The sequence below is a fragment of the Hypanus sabinus genome, chromosome 4 (genome assembly GCF_030144855.1).
Source record: "Hypanus sabinus isolate sHypSab1 chromosome 4, sHypSab1.hap1, whole genome shotgun sequence".
Classification (NCBI taxonomy): domain Eukaryota; kingdom Metazoa; phylum Chordata; class Chondrichthyes; order Myliobatiformes; family Dasyatidae; genus Hypanus; species Hypanus sabinus.
This window is the reverse complement of record NC_082709.1, coordinates 161464936-161483852: the sequence shown is the minus strand read 5'-3', so window position 1 is coordinate 161483852 and position 18917 is coordinate 161464936. Positions and strand designations below refer to the sequence as shown.

The 18917-nt window shown below is 40.4% G+C and overlaps 1 protein-coding gene across 5 annotated transcripts in view; it reads right to left on the bottom strand.

Moving 5' to 3' along the window:
- Positions 1 to 18917, bottom strand: part of LOC132393424 (T-box transcription factor TBX19-like) — a 30862-nt gene that overhangs the window by 9085 nt on the left and 2860 nt on the right. For 3 of the 5 annotated variants that reach the window (XM_059968639.1, XM_059968638.1, XM_059968642.1), the window contains exons 2-6: positions 14419 to 14683; positions 8630 to 8764; positions 6248 to 6309; positions 4333 to 4394; positions 1855 to 2043 (exon numbers count right to left, since the gene is read on the bottom strand). In XM_059968639.1, the coding sequence (XP_059824622.1) occupies positions 1855 to 2043; positions 4333 to 4394; positions 6248 to 6309; positions 8630 to 8764; positions 14419 to 14683 (713 nt within the window). Of the gene's footprint in view, positions 1 to 1854; positions 2044 to 4332; positions 4395 to 6247; positions 6310 to 8629; positions 8765 to 14418; positions 14684 to 18501; positions 18691 to 18917 lie in introns of all 5 variants that reach the window. The other 2 variants (XM_059968641.1, XM_059968640.1) reach the window with 2 other exon arrangements.

Sequence of the window (18917 nt, the reverse complement as noted above, 5' to 3'; positions counted from 1 at the left end):
CTCCAATTCTAGCAACAGGCTTGTGAATCTGTTCTGCACCCTCTCACATCCTTCCTAGAGTACAGGAAATTGTCACATTCCATAACTAGGAACTCCTCACCAGTGGGAGATGTGTGGAGTGAAATCAGAATATTGTCATAGAGAAATACAGCACAGAAACAGGTCCTTTGGTTCCTCAAGCCAATGCTGAGCCACTTAAGCTGCCAACTGCCATCAACCTGCACCAGGACCAGAGCCCTCTATATACCCCTTCCATCCCTGCATTTATCTAACCTTCTCTTAAATGTTGAAACCGAGCTCTCATGCATCACTTGCAACTCATTCCACACTCACAATCCTGAGTGAAGAAATTTCCCCTCATGTTACCCTTCAACTTTTCACCTTTCACTCTTAACCCATGATTTCTGGTTATAATCCCACCCAACCTCAGTGGAAAAAGTCTGCTTGCATTTACTCTATCTATCTATAACACTCAATTTTGTAAACTTCCATCAAATTGCCTCTCAATCTTCTACATTCCAAGGAGCAAAGTCCAAATCTATTCAGTCTTTCCTTATAACTCGGGTCCTCCACAACATCCTTGTAGGTTTTCTGTATTTTTTTCCAACCTTATTTATACATTTCCTGTAGGTAGGTGACCAAAACTAGACACAATACTCCAAATTAGGCCTCACCAATTTCTTACACAACTTCAACACAACATCTCATCTCCAGTACTCAATGCTTTAATTTATGAAGGCCGATGTGTCAAACGCTTTCTTTATGACTATCTACCTGTGACACCATTTTCAATGGATTATGGACCTGTATTCCCAGATCTGAGTTAACCTTTTAAGTAGAAGATTGCATTGTTTCAAAAAAGTCACTGACTAACTTTCTCTCTCCCTGGAGACTCTGAACCTGCTGCATTTTTCCAGAATTGCCAGCACTTGGTGTTAGTTTAGGCAGCAAGCACCTGTGATGCTTGTTTTGATTTGACTTTGTATTGAAATATTTAGTTCAAAATTCTTGCTTGCAGGTAGTAAATGTGAATTTAATTGGATTCTCAAGCCACCTAATCCACTACAAACTAGTCATTCACCTATGAAAATACAAATTAATTTTAACTAAAACACCATTCCATACAGAATCCAAGCCTGTGCAGTTAAACTTTTCCCAAACATCACCAACCCCCACTTTTCCTTAGATAACTGCTTGTCATGCTTGGCCAATTCAACTAACTTGCAACATCTAATATGCACATACAATGTAGATAAATAATGAGGAAAAAAATCCCTTGTTTAATGTAGTGCTAGATTTCACTTGTGACTCAAACCCATTTTATGATGGGAGTTTAAAAACACAAACACGCGGAAATCTGCAGATGCTGGAAATTCAAGCAACACACACACAAAATGCTGGTGGCACGCAGCAGGCCAGGCAGCATCTATAGGAAGAAGTACAGTCAACATTTCGGGCCGAGACCCTTCATCTGTCCTGACGAAGGGTCTCGGCCCGAAACGTCGACTGTACTTCGTCCTATAGATGCTGCCTGGCCTGCTGCGTTCCACCAGAACTTTGTGTGTGTGTTGTTACGATGGGAGTAACAAGTCCAATAACAAAATCAACACTTCATAACAGTTTAGAAATCCATTAAAATCAAAAGTTATTTAATAATTCAAAATTTTTATCTCGTCTCTTATGATATTCACGTTACAGTAGCTGAAATGATTAAAGTTTTAACATGTTTAAATCAGTCATGGATGTTTTGTTTTATTACCAATGTACCTTGAAATACAAAACTAATTTTGAAATATTCTGATTTACTGTATATACTTAATATCTCAATTAGAATCTTAACAAATCAGAGCTTACCTGCTGAGTAATTTCTATGTACGTATGATGTTGGATATGGAGTGGCCAGGTGGCTGCATCGGGAGCTATATCGTTCACTGTTGTGGAATGTGTGGGCACCACTAGGAAGTGGCAAGGCAGAATGGTACTGATAACTTGGATTTGCTGGGATACAAATAGTCTCACCATTAGGTATCAACCAGCTGCTTACTGGAGAGAATAAAATCAGTAATCATTCAAAATCATGGAAAATAACTACCAGAATTTATTGACTTATTGTGTGAAATGCCTCACCGACAAGAGAATTTCAAATATCTGGACCATGGTGTTTAGAACATTGTCGCCTTTTGGCTGACAATGCTCTTCCAAACATTTAACCTACTCCCAGGTCAATCTAACCCTTCCCTCCTACATTGCCCTCTGTTTGTCCATCATCCATGTGCCTTTCTAAGAGTTTCTTAAATGCCCTTAACATATTCGCCTAAACTACTAACCCTGGTAGGATTACTCTAAAATACTTACCTCTTGACATCCGGCACACACGATTTTTACTCCAATCACCTTAAAAACATGCCCCCTTATATATTAGCCAGAGCATTCATATACTCCAATTGAACAGCATTGACGTTTTCTTAATAGCAGCAAATCAAATATTTCCGATCACATGTCAAAATTTAAATTTGGTAGTTTCAAAATAAGAAAGTTATGAAAACAAACCTCATTTAGGGGATTCAATAAAGGATTCAAATTTTCTATTATCTAAGAGGTTGCCACTATTAGTGGCAGGATGCTGAATTAGGAATACAAGCACAAAGTAATAATGGCTTAAAAATATATCACCTTAAAAATTAAGGTTGATTACTTCAAGATACAAGTTATTTTATCTATTTAAATCATGCACAAGTACAAATTTGAACAACAAGGAATAGAAAATAGAGCAGCAGTAGACAGTTCTAGTCAATTAAGCCTGCGCTACCATTTAGAAGACCATAGTCAATCATGTAACCACATCTCTGCATTCCCACCTACCTCTGGCATTCTTCTAACCAGTATTTTTAATCAAGATCCTGCCTCTACCTTAAAAATATTCAAAGACTCAGTTTCCACCAGTTATCAAGGAAAAGAGTTTGAAGGATTCATCTGCCTTCAAGAAAAAAAATGTAGTCTCATTTGCCTTAAATGGGCAACCGTTAGTTTTAAATGACAACCCCATTCCAAGTTAAATTTACTAGGGGGAAAAAAAATAATAAAATCACTCTCCACGTCTACACTATCAACATCACTCAGGATCCTACATTTCAATCAAGTCCCCTGTCACTGAGCTCCAGTTCACAAGTGTCCCATTCTGATGAAGGTTCATCAAGCTGAGACATTAATTCTCACCCTCTATCCACAAATGCCACTAAACTTCTGCATGCCAGGCATTTTCTGGTTTGATTCTTTTTGTATTCTGAGCAATAATCAGAACTAATCAAATCACAGAGTCACTGTCAACAGGGATACAAATCCTTTAAACTCTTAACTATATCAGAACCTTAAACTAAACACAGGGAGAAATGGCCTGTGGGTAGCCAGTCAGCCATTACAAACCAGAAGGAGGTGCAGCAGATGTTTGAACAGCCCATCGGTACTTTTTCCTCATCTGTCATCACACTCTTGTTTTCAGAACTGTGATTCTTAACACATGGTGCATTTCTACACCTTCAAAAATCCTACCATGTTATTTGTGCATCTTTGAAATTTAAAAGCTCAAGTTAATACCTTACAATATTAATATGGTGAGTGCAGTTCAATCGTCAGCAAATATCCCTGCTTCTTACAACTAATGAAAGGTCATTGATGAAGTAGCTGATGGTTGACCACAGGACACCCTGCAGAGATGCCCGCTGGTTGAGATGATTAACCTCCAGCTACCACAGCCTTTGTACTAGGTTTGATTCCAACCAACAGAGAGTTCCTTCTTCCACCGATTCCCATTGACTCCAGTTCTGACAGGGCTCCTTGAGGCCATAGTCAAATGCCCCCTCTATTCCAGGAGCAGTTACTCTCAATTCACCTCTGGTTGATTGCCAATGCTGTATTGCATGCTTTGTTGTCCACATTAAGCTTCTTGGTGTAGTTTCAGTTTTAACTCTAATGACAATTAAAACTTGTCATTTAAGACCTTCACACAACATCTATGGGAAAATGAAGAAAATATTCAACAGAAGGAGAAAAATGTTGAAAGAGAGGATAATCCTTAAAACCGTGATTATTGTAAATGTTTGGGATAATGTTCTCCCAGGATAAAACAACATAAATTTCTCAGTAAAAAAACATGTATATTGGAATGATATGCACTTCAAATACTAGTGAGGTCCACTTGCACAAAGGTCTAGCTAGTTTCCCCGCCCACCCCCCCCAAAACAGGATACATGTTTGCAGACTGATCTCTGGTCCTCCTATTATTCATCCTCCAGAACCAAGAAACTTTCATTCTATACAAAGTCACTGACTTACTGTGAGAGTAACTCAAGTGATGATTTCCAGGAATGTCATCCGAACTCTCCTTATAACTGACTCTGTAAGAGCACAAATAAAGATAACGTCATGCTAAATGAGGAAATTGAGCAACTAAATTATCGTCGTTTTTTTCTAAACTTAAGTACGACTTATTGCATCTATGTGAAAGGCAGTGGCACATGCTGTATTACCAATCCTTCTTAACTAAAAGTTTCCCAAATTAGTGTTAAGAGTTTTCAGTATCACTTGTGTTCCCTTTTACTTATTCTTAGATGGCTCAATTATTTAATTTGCAGTACACTGAACTTCTCGGGTTGCTGGACCTCAAGTTGCTTCTGATTATCCTGAAGGATTTTGATCAGAGGTGCAATTATATTCACAGCAAGGCTCTAAGATGGGTATTACTCTGGGCATGCTTCTGGTACAGGAGATTGTGAGGTTCTTGATTGTTTACAACAAAATTGAAATACTTTGCAAGTGCAAACTGTCTCCAAACCAAGCCAGTAAAGTGGTCTCTCTGAAGCAGAGGTTCCCAAGCTGGGATCCACAGACCCTTTGCTTAATGGTATTGGTCCCCGGCATAAAAAAGGTTGCGGGCCTCTGTTCTAAAGGAAGCTAAAAATCACTCCATAAGTTACCAGTACTACCATCCACGGGTAATTTTTCTTCCTAGGCTTGTGCTCCTGAGAAAAAACCATTCAGCAGGGCAAAATTCATATTACACTCAGCTTCCATGTGGGTTTAATGCAGCCTCCCCTCCACTGCCTGCCTACTCATTACCTCAGCAACCAGCATAATCAAAAACCCCACTCACCCCACACATCTCTCTTCTCCCCTCTCCCATTGTGCAGAAAGAGCAAAAGCCTGCAAGCACGTACCGCCAGACTCGAGGAAAGCTTCTCTCCCTCTATGATCAGAGACTTAAATGGACCTCTTGTAAGATGGACCCTTGAACTCCCAGTGCATCTCATTGAGAGTTCAAGGATCCATCTGATTAACACAAAACAAGTGCAAATGGTATGTAAAACTGAATTGCATTTTCTCTATAGTTTTCACATTTGTTCTGCATTGTTATTGTTTTACGCAGTTCGATCTCAATACATTGTATAATGATTTGATCTGCATAATCAGTATGCAAGACAAGCTTTTCACTGCATCTTGGTACATGGGATAACAATAAACAAATGCCAGTGAGTCAGGCCCGAACCCATCAGGGCAAAGTAAAGTTAGTTATGACCTAGGACTCTTGCAAAACTTAGTAAAATTAACCAACTGCTGCAATGATCTTACACCTTATCGTCTACCTGTACTGCACTTTCTCTGTAGCTGTTACACTTTATTCTGCATTCTGTTGTTGTTTTACCTTGTACTACCTCAATGCACTGTGTAATGATTTGATCTGCAAGAACAGCATACAAGGCAAGCTTTTCTCTGTACCTTAGTGCACGTGACAATGATAAACCAGTTCATCAGGGGAGTCAAAAAACAACACAAACCAAGTCAGCAAAACAGTCAGCATGAGAACCGGAGAACTCACATACACTGGTTTACAGTTAAAGGGAAGAAAGATGAATTATGGAAGGGGAAGGTTACCAGGCACATTATACAACTGCATGTAATAAATTGTAGAGTATACCACACAATAAAATAGAAATGTATGCAAAAATGCCCATACCTATGTTGGCATTTCCTGAGCTGCCTTCCTCATCTATAATTGGATTTGATTTTTTAAAATTTCTTTAAGTCAGACCCTCAGTAGCTGCAGCTGAAGGGCTTAAAATCACTACTTCTGCTCACTTTGACTAGTGTGCCGTGCAAAAAATGCAACCAATTTCATAACTGCAGTAATGAAGAAGCAACTTAAATCAATCAGCAGCGTGATTTGCCGTTCTGTTGCCAGTCACTGCCTTACCTTTCTTTAGAATCTAGGAATGCTTTGGCGAAGGGATTATTCTTAATCTTCAGTGCTGTAACCTAAAAAATAATTTTGCACAACACAGCTGTTACACAATTAGATTATCTAGACAGCAAAATCCAACTTAATGTCAAAACTAACCCAAGAAGCCATTTTCCCTTCAAAGCTCTTGAAACAGCAAATTTGTGGCTGCCTGTAAAACAGACAAATTTCAAGGTGTAGAAGTTATACATTCTTTGATAATAAATGTGCTTTGAATCCCTTTTGAAAGTTGTGGCGGTTTTACTTTTCCCACTTCTAGCTGGCAACATTGTGAGGTTGTAAATAACACTATTCTTTGCATTTCTGGTTAGGTGCTAATTGCATTTCATTGGCTTTGTATCTGTACTCGGCACAATGACAATAAAGTTGAATCAAATCTAACTCAATTTTGAAAAAGTGAGACACATTGAAAAAATATATACTGTGTCCATGCCAAACCAGTAAAGGAAAACTCTGAACGTAGTTACAAATACACCACCAGGGTGGAAGTGACAATTCCACCATCCCTGGGTCATTTTTCTGCCCAAGTTAGTGCTCAGATAGGCACTTGAAAACGCAGGGAACAGATGGATATGGACCATGCACAGACAAAAGGGGCTAGTTTAATTTGGTGTAATTAGTTCATTAGCTTGGCACAACAGCATGGGCCAAAGGGCCTGTTCATGTGCTGTACTGTCTATATTGATGGAGAGAAGAATCTAGCACTCAGCATTTTTAAGTTCTGGCAGACTACCAGTAAGCCGATCAGGGGAGAAAATGGCTTGCTTATTGGCCAGCTGGAAAAGCAGCATAATTCTGAAGGAGGACAATGTAAATACTATCTGCAGGAAGAAATAGTGGCAATAATATATTTAAACTCCTTAAATCCACCAAGCTCTGGTCCTGGAATTGAATTGACTTTATTTCTTACATCCTTCACATACATGAGGAGTAAAAATCTTTACATTACATCTCCATCTGAATGTGCAATCACAGTAATTTATAATAAATAGAACATTCAATGTAACACAGAGCACACTCAAATCAGTGTAGGTCTGATGGCCTGGTGGAAGAAGCTGGCTTTTATGCTGCGGAATAGATTGCAGTCGGGGTGACTCAGGTCCCCAATGATCCTATGGGCCCTTCTTACACACCTGTCCTTGTAAATGTCCTGAATCATGGGAAGTTCACAACTACAGATGTGCTGGGCTGCCTGCACCACTCTCTGCAGAGTCCTGCGATTGAGGGAAGTACAGTTCCCATACCAGGCAGTGATGCAGCCAGTCAGGATGCTCTCAATTGTGCTCCTGTAGAAAGTTCTTAGAATCTGGGATCTCATACCAAACTTCCTCAACTGTCTGTGGTGTAAGAGTTGCTGTTGTACAGACCATGAGAGATCCTCGGTGATGTTTATGCTGAGGAACTTAAAGCTGTTCACCCTCTCAACCCCAGATCCATTGATGTCAATAGGGGTTAGCCTGGCTCCATTCCTCCTGTAGTCCACAACCAGCTCCTTTGTTTTTGCGACATTGAGGGAGTGGTTGTTTTCTTGACTCCACCGTGTCAGAGAGATGACTCCTTCCCTGTAGGCTACCTTGTTATTATTTAAGATAAGGCTAATCAATGTAGTGCTGTTGGCAAATTTAATTAGCAGATTGGAGCTGTGGGTGATGATACAGTCAAGGGTACACAGGGAGTAAAGGAGGGGACTTAGGACACAGCCCTGAGGGGCTCCTGTATTGAGAGTCAGAGGAATGGAGGTGAGGGAGCCCACTCTTACCACCTGCTGGCGATCTGACAGGAAGTCCAGGATCCAGCTGCACAAGGCAAGATCAACGCCGGGGTCTCTGAGCTTCTTGTCCAGCCTGGATGGAACTACGGTGTTGAATGCTCAACTGTAGTCTAAGAACAGCATTCTCACATAAGCATCCCTCTCCTCCAGATGTGCAAGGATGGTATGTAGAGCAGTGGCTGTTGCGTCATCTATTGATTGGTTGTGTCGGTAGGCAAATTGTAGGGGGGGGGGGGTCCAGTGTGGGTGGTAGCAAGCCGCAGATGTAGTCCTTGACCAGCCTCTCAAAGCATTTGCTTATTATTGAGGTGAGTGTGACAGGACGCCAGTCATTCGGGCATGTTACCTTGGTCTTTTTTGGTACAGGGACAATGGTGGATAACTTGAAGCAGGAGGCACTCTAACTGGGAGAGGAAGAGATTAAAAACGTCAGTAAACACACCTGTCAGTTGTGCTGCGCACATCCTGAACACCCACCCTGGGATGCCATCCGGTCCTGCAGCCAGCCTTAAAGTAATTAAGAGAAGCTCAATACAAGTTGACATTACAACAATAACTGTACTGACCTCTTCATTCTGGTATGCAGTCACAGCAATGAACTGAGTTTCAGGGAAGGTGTGATTAGAAATCATTCTGTGAGGGCCTCCGACACGCACTATATGAACTTGGGGCTTGTACTTGTGCAGAGAATTTAAAATCACCTGAAGAAATGAAAATGACATAAAAATTAAGTGCAAACCATATGGATGGAGTTTATCAATGAAGTAAAATCACAACTGGAATGATCTAGCTACACGGGCCAATGATACAAACTTCCCATTCATGTATATAAATTAAAAGCTGCCACTCATTTTAGCTTTGAATGAGGAATAAGTATATTATCAGGACCAATATCCAGTGAAGCATACTTTTTTTTAAAGTGACCACCAAAGATGACAAATTTCTAAACCAATAAAATCTCTTTGCCATTTGGACCCACTGCAATTGGCCTTTAAGTGCAATTGCTGTTCTTCTTGTATTTGGTTTGAAATAAGAAACAAAGCAACAGATTTTCAGCATTCTTGTTACCACATTCAGTAACTCCAGTTTTAAAGATGCTAACATCTCAAAGACCATCAATCTTTAATTTACCTTGGTTAGATAACTCAAGCACAATTATTCGCAAAAACAAAAGATCCAGGCTGCTTTCTGCAACAGTGATGCACATTTCAAATATCAATAGGCAGGCTTGCATTTACATCCCCAAAACATAGCAAAACTCTTCACAACTTTGGTACGAAATTCCCGTAACTGGATCACTTACCAGCAAAGATAGAGAGGTCCGTTGAAGTCTGATGGTACTATTTTTAAAAGTATTTATTGTTAAAGGGCACAAAAAGAAGATTAATGCAAACATACAGATAATATGCGTCGTCAATACTAAATCTAAGCGCGGGTATCATAATAACCAATAAGAAATAGCTCTATCGTTATCTAGGGGTTACTGTATTGTCCGATGGAAAGATAACAGTCACTATCAGTTCGTTCAAGCTGCAGCGTTGTTGGGTTTAAAAGTGATGCGGTTTAAACTTGCCCAAGTCTTTTATGATGTCAATCCGTTGAGTCAGGGGAGCGGGTTTCCCCGCTGTTAGCTAAAAGCTGTTTTCCGTTGTTTCAGCCACCAATTCCAGCCACGGAATTGAATGCACGTGGCTTGGTTTCCGATGACCGTCTGCTGTTCCGTGGTCGCTTAACGTTTCTTCTGGTGCGTCTGAGGGGTTGTTCCTACAGCCCCTCTTTTATCCTGACTCGCAGGGTCATAGATGTCAATCAGGTTGGGGGTGATGCAATCTCTCCCTCAACCAGCCCACTTTGCCCGAGGGCATTCACGTAGCAGAGCATCTCAATCCACAAATCGGTCTCCAAGAGACAATGGCCATGTCCCGTAGCTTTACATCGCTATGTGGGGGTGGTGGGAAACGTGACATCCTGCACGTCTCTCCCTCATGTCTTGGGGCCCCCCGTTTGACTCAACCCAACAGTGATCTGGCGATTCTCACAAAGGAGGGGGCTATGGACGTAACAATTTTAAGTGCTTGTTGTTACGAAGGATGAACAGCTCTGATGGGCAGAAGGGTGCAAGGTTGCCCATGTCCCCCTCCTCTGGGAGAATTACAAACTATTACTGTTGCCAGGCTGCTAATGATAGAGAAAGAGATGGAACAAAACATACTGGGACTGGAACATTTGCTTCAGATAAGGGAGAGATAACACCGGGGGAGAGAGACCATGTTATGACTCCCGTAAGACTCACGGCTCCGGAGAGGGCTGTTTACTTGGTACAATTCTGTTCATTAATATTCCTCAGTGGACAGCCGGAGTGGGCTGGTTTGATGGGCTAAGCCATTGAAAACTGATAGACACCTGAGACCCTGTGAGTAGGGATGAAAGTGAGATCTGGGGAGACACCCCTCAGACACACCAGGAGACGCACTAGTGAGCACTGCTTGAGTGTTGGAACCCACGAGAAAGTGTGGGGCATCGGAGACCGAACGAAGGATCGGTCAATTTTAACTCACAGTGTTTATAGCAAGGCCGGTGGGGGCTTGTGTGTGTGTCCACCCTTGCCTGGGTGACGAGTCCACCACGGAAGAACGGTCTAGCTGAAGGACAGAGGGGTCATAACTGAATGGCCACAACAACACATCGACGGATCAAGAAAGTAAAGGAAGGTTTGAATGACTGTAGCTGTCACTGTTTGCTCGCCATCTCTCTCTCCCCCCCAACGGTTACAACAAAAGAACCAACAACTACCTCAGCCTACATGAACTGAACTTTATACTCACATATGACAATTCATTATCCCCTAGACAACGATAGAGATTGTTTTTTTATTATTATTATTATTATACCCACACTTTTAGGTTTAGTATTGCTAACGTGTATTATCTGTATAGTTGCATTGTTGATATTGATTTGTATATTTTACTAATAAACACTGTTTGTAAATAGTACCACCAGACTCCAACGGATTCTTCTATCTTTGCTGGTAAGACACTCAGTTATGGGGTACGTAACATTGTTAATTATGGATCTGATTCCCTCTTCTCACAAAAACCACAAAACTTCTTCTTAATTCTGTAGTGTATTTAACATTTCCGAAACACTTGAGTAATATTGTAAGTATATTGTTCAAGTATTATTTGTTTACACAACTCATTACGAGTTATATGTAAAAAGAGCATGAATGACATAGGCCAGTATGCCAGCACATCATATGAAAGGCCTCACCGAAGAAAAAGTAGATCCTGACAACCATGTTTTCCTTTCATAAAGTTTCTGGAGTTGCAAATCAATAGTGGTGATGAGCAAGTCTTAAAACAAACTGAGATGACTACCTCCTGTTGAAATGCAACATGTTTTTCTTCACAAGAAGAGAGACATTAGAGTTTTAAAAAGTGCAGCGCATTTCTTCAGAAGGGAACAGAGATGATCAAGGTTTTGTTTAAAAGGCAGAAATAAAATGAAATCTGTTCATAAACAAGTGGCAGGTGATAATATTCAATTTTTTTTATTTTAAGAACAGAAGAAAAGGCTGGCTGAAAAAGATAGATGTTTTTGATTGCACAACAGATGATGTATACTGAACAAATTGAGCAGTTGTTTGAAGCAAATCAAGTAGCCAATGAGAAGCCAGTGCAACTGAACGCAAAAGGTGGGAAAACACGCTTAGAAGTTTGATTGCTCCAACCAAACCAGCTGAAATGAGCTTTGCTTATATCATGAACATAATGCAGGAAAATTTAGAACCAAAACCGTTGTTGATTACAGAATGCTTTATGTTTGATAAATAGAACCAAAAGGAAGGGGAGTCCATTAACTGGCTGAACTGAAGAATTAGTCTGAGCAATGTCAGTTCAGTGATGAGCTTAATGATGCACTAAGAAATTGTTAGTTTTTTGGAATCTTATAAGAAAGCATTTAAAAACAGCTCCCAACTGAAGCACAACTCCATTTAAAAGAGCAGCTGAAATTGCTGTATCAATAGAAACAGCAGCCAGAGACACAGTTTAATAGCAGTCAGAAATTGAAGTATGAACAAAATTACAATGTCTGAACAGAAACCAGCCTGGCCAAACAAATTGTGTAGCCGCTGTGACACAGGCTCACATACAACAGACCAAAGAAGATGTAAAGGTGAAACTTCCAGAAAATACAACAAAGTAGGACACATACAAAGAGCATATAGTAACAGTGAAATACAACAACCAACTAGCCCAGGCATGGGCAAACTACGGCCCGAGGGCCATATGCGGCCCCTTAAGCTTTTTAATCCGGCCCGCAGAACTTGAAGAAATTATATTAATAAACCTTGTTAACGTTTTTTCCCTGCAATTCTGGCGTTTTCCCAATAGATGACACATTCTATATACGTTGACCTTTGTTGAGGTGCAGCGTATTACTCCACATTTGCGCTTTACTCTTTGTTCAGCTCGACCTATTTGTGTGAACAGGCGTTCAGCGTCATGAACATCAACAAAGCCAGCCACAGATCCACGTTAACTGACCAATACCTCAGATCCTGAGAATCACCACAACAAAACTAAATCCAGACTTTGATGCGCTGGCTAAAAAGGGAGACCAACAACACTGTTCCCACTGAAATTAAAAATAAGTTTCTTCGTTGTGTTATGTAAAAAATGCATTTGAAAATATTTTTTTCAATAAGCCTTCCATGTTTCATGTCATTTCCGTTAAGTGATGGACATGAGTAGTGCACAGGTGCACGTACGTTCTCAAAATAAAAAATGCGCTCCAGATCAAATAACGCGCTCCGCATACTGGCGCGCTGTCAGTGTTCTGTCTTTGTGCTGGTCGTTGTTGAGTTTTGGCACAGGGGACAATTGAATAAGAAGGAGCAGGACAAGTAGACCTGCATCTCCTACCGTTTTTGAAATAAAGACAGTCAGGAGGAGAGTGATGATGATAATATCTTGAAGGATAACAGAATTTTCAGTGCTTTAAAATAATAACTGTTACTATTAAAAAAAGCTGTATTTTATTCATTTAGTTTTCAGTGTTTTAAAAGTCATTTCAATAAATAGCTAAATACCATGGGACTTCAAAGACAGATATTTTGTTGTAATGCATTTGTTCATTTTCAATTGAAATTAAAGCACATGTTTTCTACATATCCCATGATATTTTATTTTCTCTTATGAGGTGTATTACCAAAACACTCCGTCCATCTGCTCCTGGTCCAGCCCCCCTGTCAAATTTTAGAACCCTTTGTGGCCCACAAGTCAAAAAGTTTGCCCACCCCTGAACTAGCCACATTGAGCTTGTCAGTGGTAAAAGCAGGAGAGACAGCGTCGTGGGGTTGAGAGTGGCTTAGACAACCATAACTTGATTGGAGATCCAACCAGCATTTGCGTGCCACATCCCCTGCAAAAGAGTCAACTGAAAGTGAATTAATAAAAATACTGGATGATGCCGCAGCAGTTTAAGGACTCAAACACAAAAAGGGTAAAATAGTGCTGAAGGAGAAACACTAGTTTACAAAGCTGTCTGGTTCTGTATACCTTCTGTGATAAAGTAGCCAGTGAGTGAGCTCACATGGAGGCTGAAGGAACTTCCATTACATTACTGTAAGTTCATTCATAATAAATTACAAGAAATGCCAGTTTATTAACATAATTGATTTACTTGTTTACAAGAAGCCTTTTGAAATGGGGTTTAAAAGGGAAGGCACTATGTGATATTTTGAAATATTGAAGATGTCATACAAGGCTAATCAAGGCTTAAATGACTGTCATGGATGTTGATCATTTTAAAAGTAGCCTTGCAACTTTGTCCCAGAACTAAAAACACCATAGGCTTACCACCACCACACCCCCCACAAAGTAAATTTGTATATTCCTTAGTGTGATTTTATTAGGCTTTTTTTTTTAGGCATTCTAAAAGATTCGCAATTAATTTCATAATTACAAAACAACTCCAATTATGTAATTTTGCATAAAGCACTTACTTTTGTTTGTGTCAATTTTAGAAAATTTTGTGCCAAGAAAAACATAAATGACTGAATTCATTACAAATGCTTTTACATGAAATTGTATTCATAGGGAGATCTCTTAATGCTTACTGGGCTGCATCAAGCAAACCCTTTTTCCCCCTGACTACAACATGATGTCCATTAAACTCTGAATATGCCAATTAGTCCCGTTTATTCTTGTTTACATTTGGTTTCCTTTCAAACAATAGCCTATATGAGGACAGCAGGATGAGTGGATTGCTATAATTACATTAATGCACACTTGATATTTCACAATTGCCCTGCTTGTGATTACTAAATGAGAGGGAGAAAAGAAAGCCTTACCTGTCCAGTGGTGTTTGCTTTATTCGTCAACTTGACTTTACTGAAAGATATTGGTGCTTTCATCCAGTGTGCGCCAAAGTTGGGTGATTCTGGGTGGATGTAGACACAGCTTTGTGTCAGCGGTTCCAGCTTACCAGCTGGGATCCATTCTCCATTCACGTATTTCCAACGATGACTGTCAGCAGCAACAAAGTCGAGCAGGAATGAATACATGCCATTTGGATCTAATCCAGATACACTTATTTTCAGAACTGGAAACATCCGCCTGAAACAAGGAAAGAAATGGGTTGGGAGGAGGGGATAAAAAGAGTTTGTGGGGGGAAAGGAGGAGGAATAGCAGTCTTTGCTTTTGGGAAGTGCATAGATAATTCCAGAAAAATACCAAGAAAGTGTAACAATCATTTCAAAATAAAGGCCTGACTAATATTCAGGTGCAAATACTAATTCTCATGTTAGTCCAAGCACATATTGAGGCAAGTAGGGAGTCAATGGTTTCAAAAATGGTGCAGTCTGGGAAAAGACACTGAAGCATTCGAACTCTCACGACCAGACTATGTAACAGTTTCTTCCCCCCAAGCTATCAGACTCCTCAATACCCAGAGCCTGGACTGACACCTTACTGCCCTATTGTCCTGTTTATTATTTATTGCAATGCCTGCACTGTTTTGTGCACTTTATGCAGTCCTGGGTAGGTCTGTAGTCTAGTGTAGTTTTTTCCTGTGTTGTTTTTACGTAGTTCAGTCTAGTTTTTGTACTGTGTCATGTAACACCATGGTCCTGAAAAAACATTGTCTCATTTTTACTATGTACTGTACCAGCAGTTATAGTTGAAATGACAATAAAAATGACTTGACTTATCTTGAGAAAACCATGGTAGCATAGCGGATAGTGTGACACTGTTAGAGCTCAAGGGGAGTAGATTTAGGACCGAGATGAGGAGGAACTGCTTTTCCAAGAGAGTGGTGAATCTGTGGAATTCTCTGCCCAATGAAGCAGTGGAGGTTACCTCAGGAAATATATTTAAGACAAGGTTGGATAGATTTTTGCATAGTAGGAGAATTAAGGGTTATGGGGAAAACAGCCAGTAGGTGGAGAAGAGTCCATGGCCAGATCGGCCATGATCTTTGTGGTAAACTATGTATACCTGTCTGGACACGCCCCTCTGCTGACTGCTCCTGTGGCTCCTCCCACAGTCCCCTGTATAAAGGCGATTGGAGGCACTGCTCCCCCCTCAGTCTCCGAGATGTCGTGGTCTCATTTGCTACTAATAAAAGCCTATCGTTCACCTCCCGTCTCCGAGAGCTATTGATGGTGCATCAATCTTATCGAATGGCAGAGCAGGGTCGACAGGCTAGATAGCCTCTGTTTCTCCTGTTTCTTATTCTGGAGCTTGGAGATCATTACAGCACCATTCTGTAAGGAGTTTGTACATTTGCCCTGTGGATTTTCAACTGGTGCTCCAGTTTCCTCCCAGAAACCAAAGATGTACTGGTTAGGGTTAATTGGCCATTGTAATTTGCCCTGAGATTAGGCTAGTGTTAAATAAGTGAGTTGTTGGGTGGTGTGACTTGCTGGGACAGAAGGGCAAATTCCACACTTTATCTCTAAATAAATAAACTGTTCGTCAAATCAAAGGCAGATGGAAGGTAGCAGGATTAAAAATACAAGCTGCTGAATAGATTTTTCAGCACAGGTGTAATTTTACTACATCATGGAACAGTGAAAAGAATTAATATTTTTCAAAGCAAAATTGATCAGTTCAATATTGGATAATAGATACAAAGAGTGGATAATCATTTGCAACTTCCAGCATGTTATCTAAAATGCTACATACATTTCAAACAACTTATCAACATTAATCCACTGTTGCATTATGAGCCAATGACCATTTTGTTTATGGACCTATTACATAAAAATTCAGAAGTATCACGAGACACCATGTGATGCACAAAAGCAAGCGTTCTCATTAAAGGAAGCCAGTTTGGTTTGGAGACAAAGTGCAAGTGGGTAGTTACAGAGTGCTACTGCAAGACCACAGTAGTAAGCAAGAACTGTGAGGCTCAAGTTTTATTGGAAAGGGTTTCCAGTACAGCAGCTGTGGAAACAGTGAAGCAGGGATTTACACATACCATTTTAACGTTCATTGCCCAGAATGACCGCTCTTCTGCTATGGAGACACTGAAGCGAGGATGACCATTTGCAAAACTTACACAATTCATCTATAAGTGTGACCGCGAGCTTCAGCCCCTTACACTATTCCAGTGAAAACTATTGTGTGCCCAGGGGTCATCATCTATCTGGGCAAATTGCAGCCACCAAAATTCAATAATATTGGGTTGTCAGCAATTCAGCTTTGTATCTCTTAATTCCAATTTCATTTTTCCTCCTTCAAGTCCGGTTAATAATTAATTCTTAATGCATGCATTACTAAATGACAATAATCTATTCTCTCCCCTTTACTATTCCTCCGGGCCTACTTTTGTTATCCACAACTGATTACCATTCTTTCACTTTACACTGAAATAGCATTTGTCATTTAATCTCTCCCTCCCTTGAAACGTATGTAGGACTTTAGATGTGCTGAAAATTGCAAACAGTTGTGGACATTCACTGAATCCTTTTCAAAAGTTCGAAGTTTCTGCTCATCTTAAAACTTATTTTACCTCTGACTTTAGTTCTAAAGGAAGGTCATCAGCCTGAAAGATTAACTCAATATCTTTCTGGATAGGCATTACCCAACCAACTCTTTGCTTTAACTCCAAAGCATATTGAAATTAGTAATAATAAGGCTTCTCCGAGGATTATCACTTTGTCATGGAGGAAAGGCTTGTGAGTTCCTCGGATCCCGAGCGTGATGCGGTCTGGAGCTCAGCTCCTGGTTGGGTCGTGCGTGGTCAGGGCAGAGGTTTCAGACAAAGTGCAATCCAACCAAGACCTCCGTAATGGTAGAAGGTGACACATCACAATGGTAGTGAAAGCAGAGGAAGGCTGCAGCTGTGATCTTGCATTCCATGAAACCCGACCCGGACTCTGATCTGTCAAGAACTGTGGTGCCTCCATCTCCCTATATTAAACAAAGCCAAGCAAGGCTGTTCTCCATTAATAGTTTAAAAAAATAATCACTATTTTGCTTCTGTACATACAAGGCAACAGGCTGGTGATAATGCTGGGAATGGTGTGAATGATAAGAGTGATGTGTGATCCAGAGATTTCTTTTGTTATTTAATAGATTGGTCTCAAATGTTTCCTCGTGTGGAAAGACTCAAACTCAATGTTGTCAATGTAAACAGAGAGATGAGAAAGTGTAACTAGCTCCCAAGGGTGATTTAGGTAAATAGCTCAGATACTAAGAGAGGATACTTGATAAGTATATGTTAATGAGAAAGAAATGGAGGATGATATTGATACAGATGTTGTGGGGTGGCACAGTAGTGCAGTGGATAGCAGAATGTTTTACAATACAGGCAACCCAGGGTCAATTCCCACCACTGCCTGCAAGGAGTCTGTACATTCTCCCCATGACCGCGTGGGCTTCTTCAAGTGCTTCAGTTTCCTCCCACAGTCCAAAGACATAGTGTTTGGTAGGTTAATTAACCATGTAAATTGTCCCATGATTCGGACAGGATTAAATTAGGGGATTGCTGTGTAGCATGGATCGAAGGGCTGGATGTACCTACTCAATAATTAAAAATAAAATGGAAGGAAATCTCATTTTAAACATAGTCACATTGTGTGGTACCATGTATTCCACATCCTCTCACAATAAAAAAAATTGTCATGGATTATAATATTTTGCTGTGATAGGCAAATGGATTACATTATAAACACAGCATCATGTACACCAAGTAAGGATTTCAAAAGAAGAGATTGGATCAATGGGGATTGGATCTGCACAGTACCTTCAGCAAGATATCATTCAAGTCGTTGGGTTTCAACTTTTTCTAGGTAAGAGTGCCAGCAATTGCAGGTGAGATAGCACAAAGAACACAAGGTCCCTTTCACAAAAGTCCCAGGGCAGAGAACTAGTGGGACAGGGGGTGGAGGAATTGACTGGGCAACACCAACCACAGTACTGCCACGGACCTCAGAGCCGCAGGCGGGATCGTCAGCTGCCAAGACCACGCCTTGCCGTGGGCAGGAACACCCACCGCCCAATTTATTTCTTCCATTCCCAATTTCAGGCCATTCTCCATCTCAATTCTCAGCAGTTTTCACCAGTGAAAAGACAATGAACTTTCACTCTCAGTTTTTTTACCAGGTCGTCAGCAGAGCCTTTCAGAGGGAGAGAGGGAAATAATAGTCACTAGATTTCTTTTATCTAACAGTGCCAATAACGTTAGTTTTATTTTTAGAAACAGTAGGCTTTGAAAAGGCAATTAGCAAGTGCCTTGTTTGCTATATTACATTCAGTGTTAATGCCCATACACTCCATCTCATTGAATGTGCATAGAAAAAAAACTGCAATCCAGGAATTGTATTCAAAAGTTTTAAACTCTGAC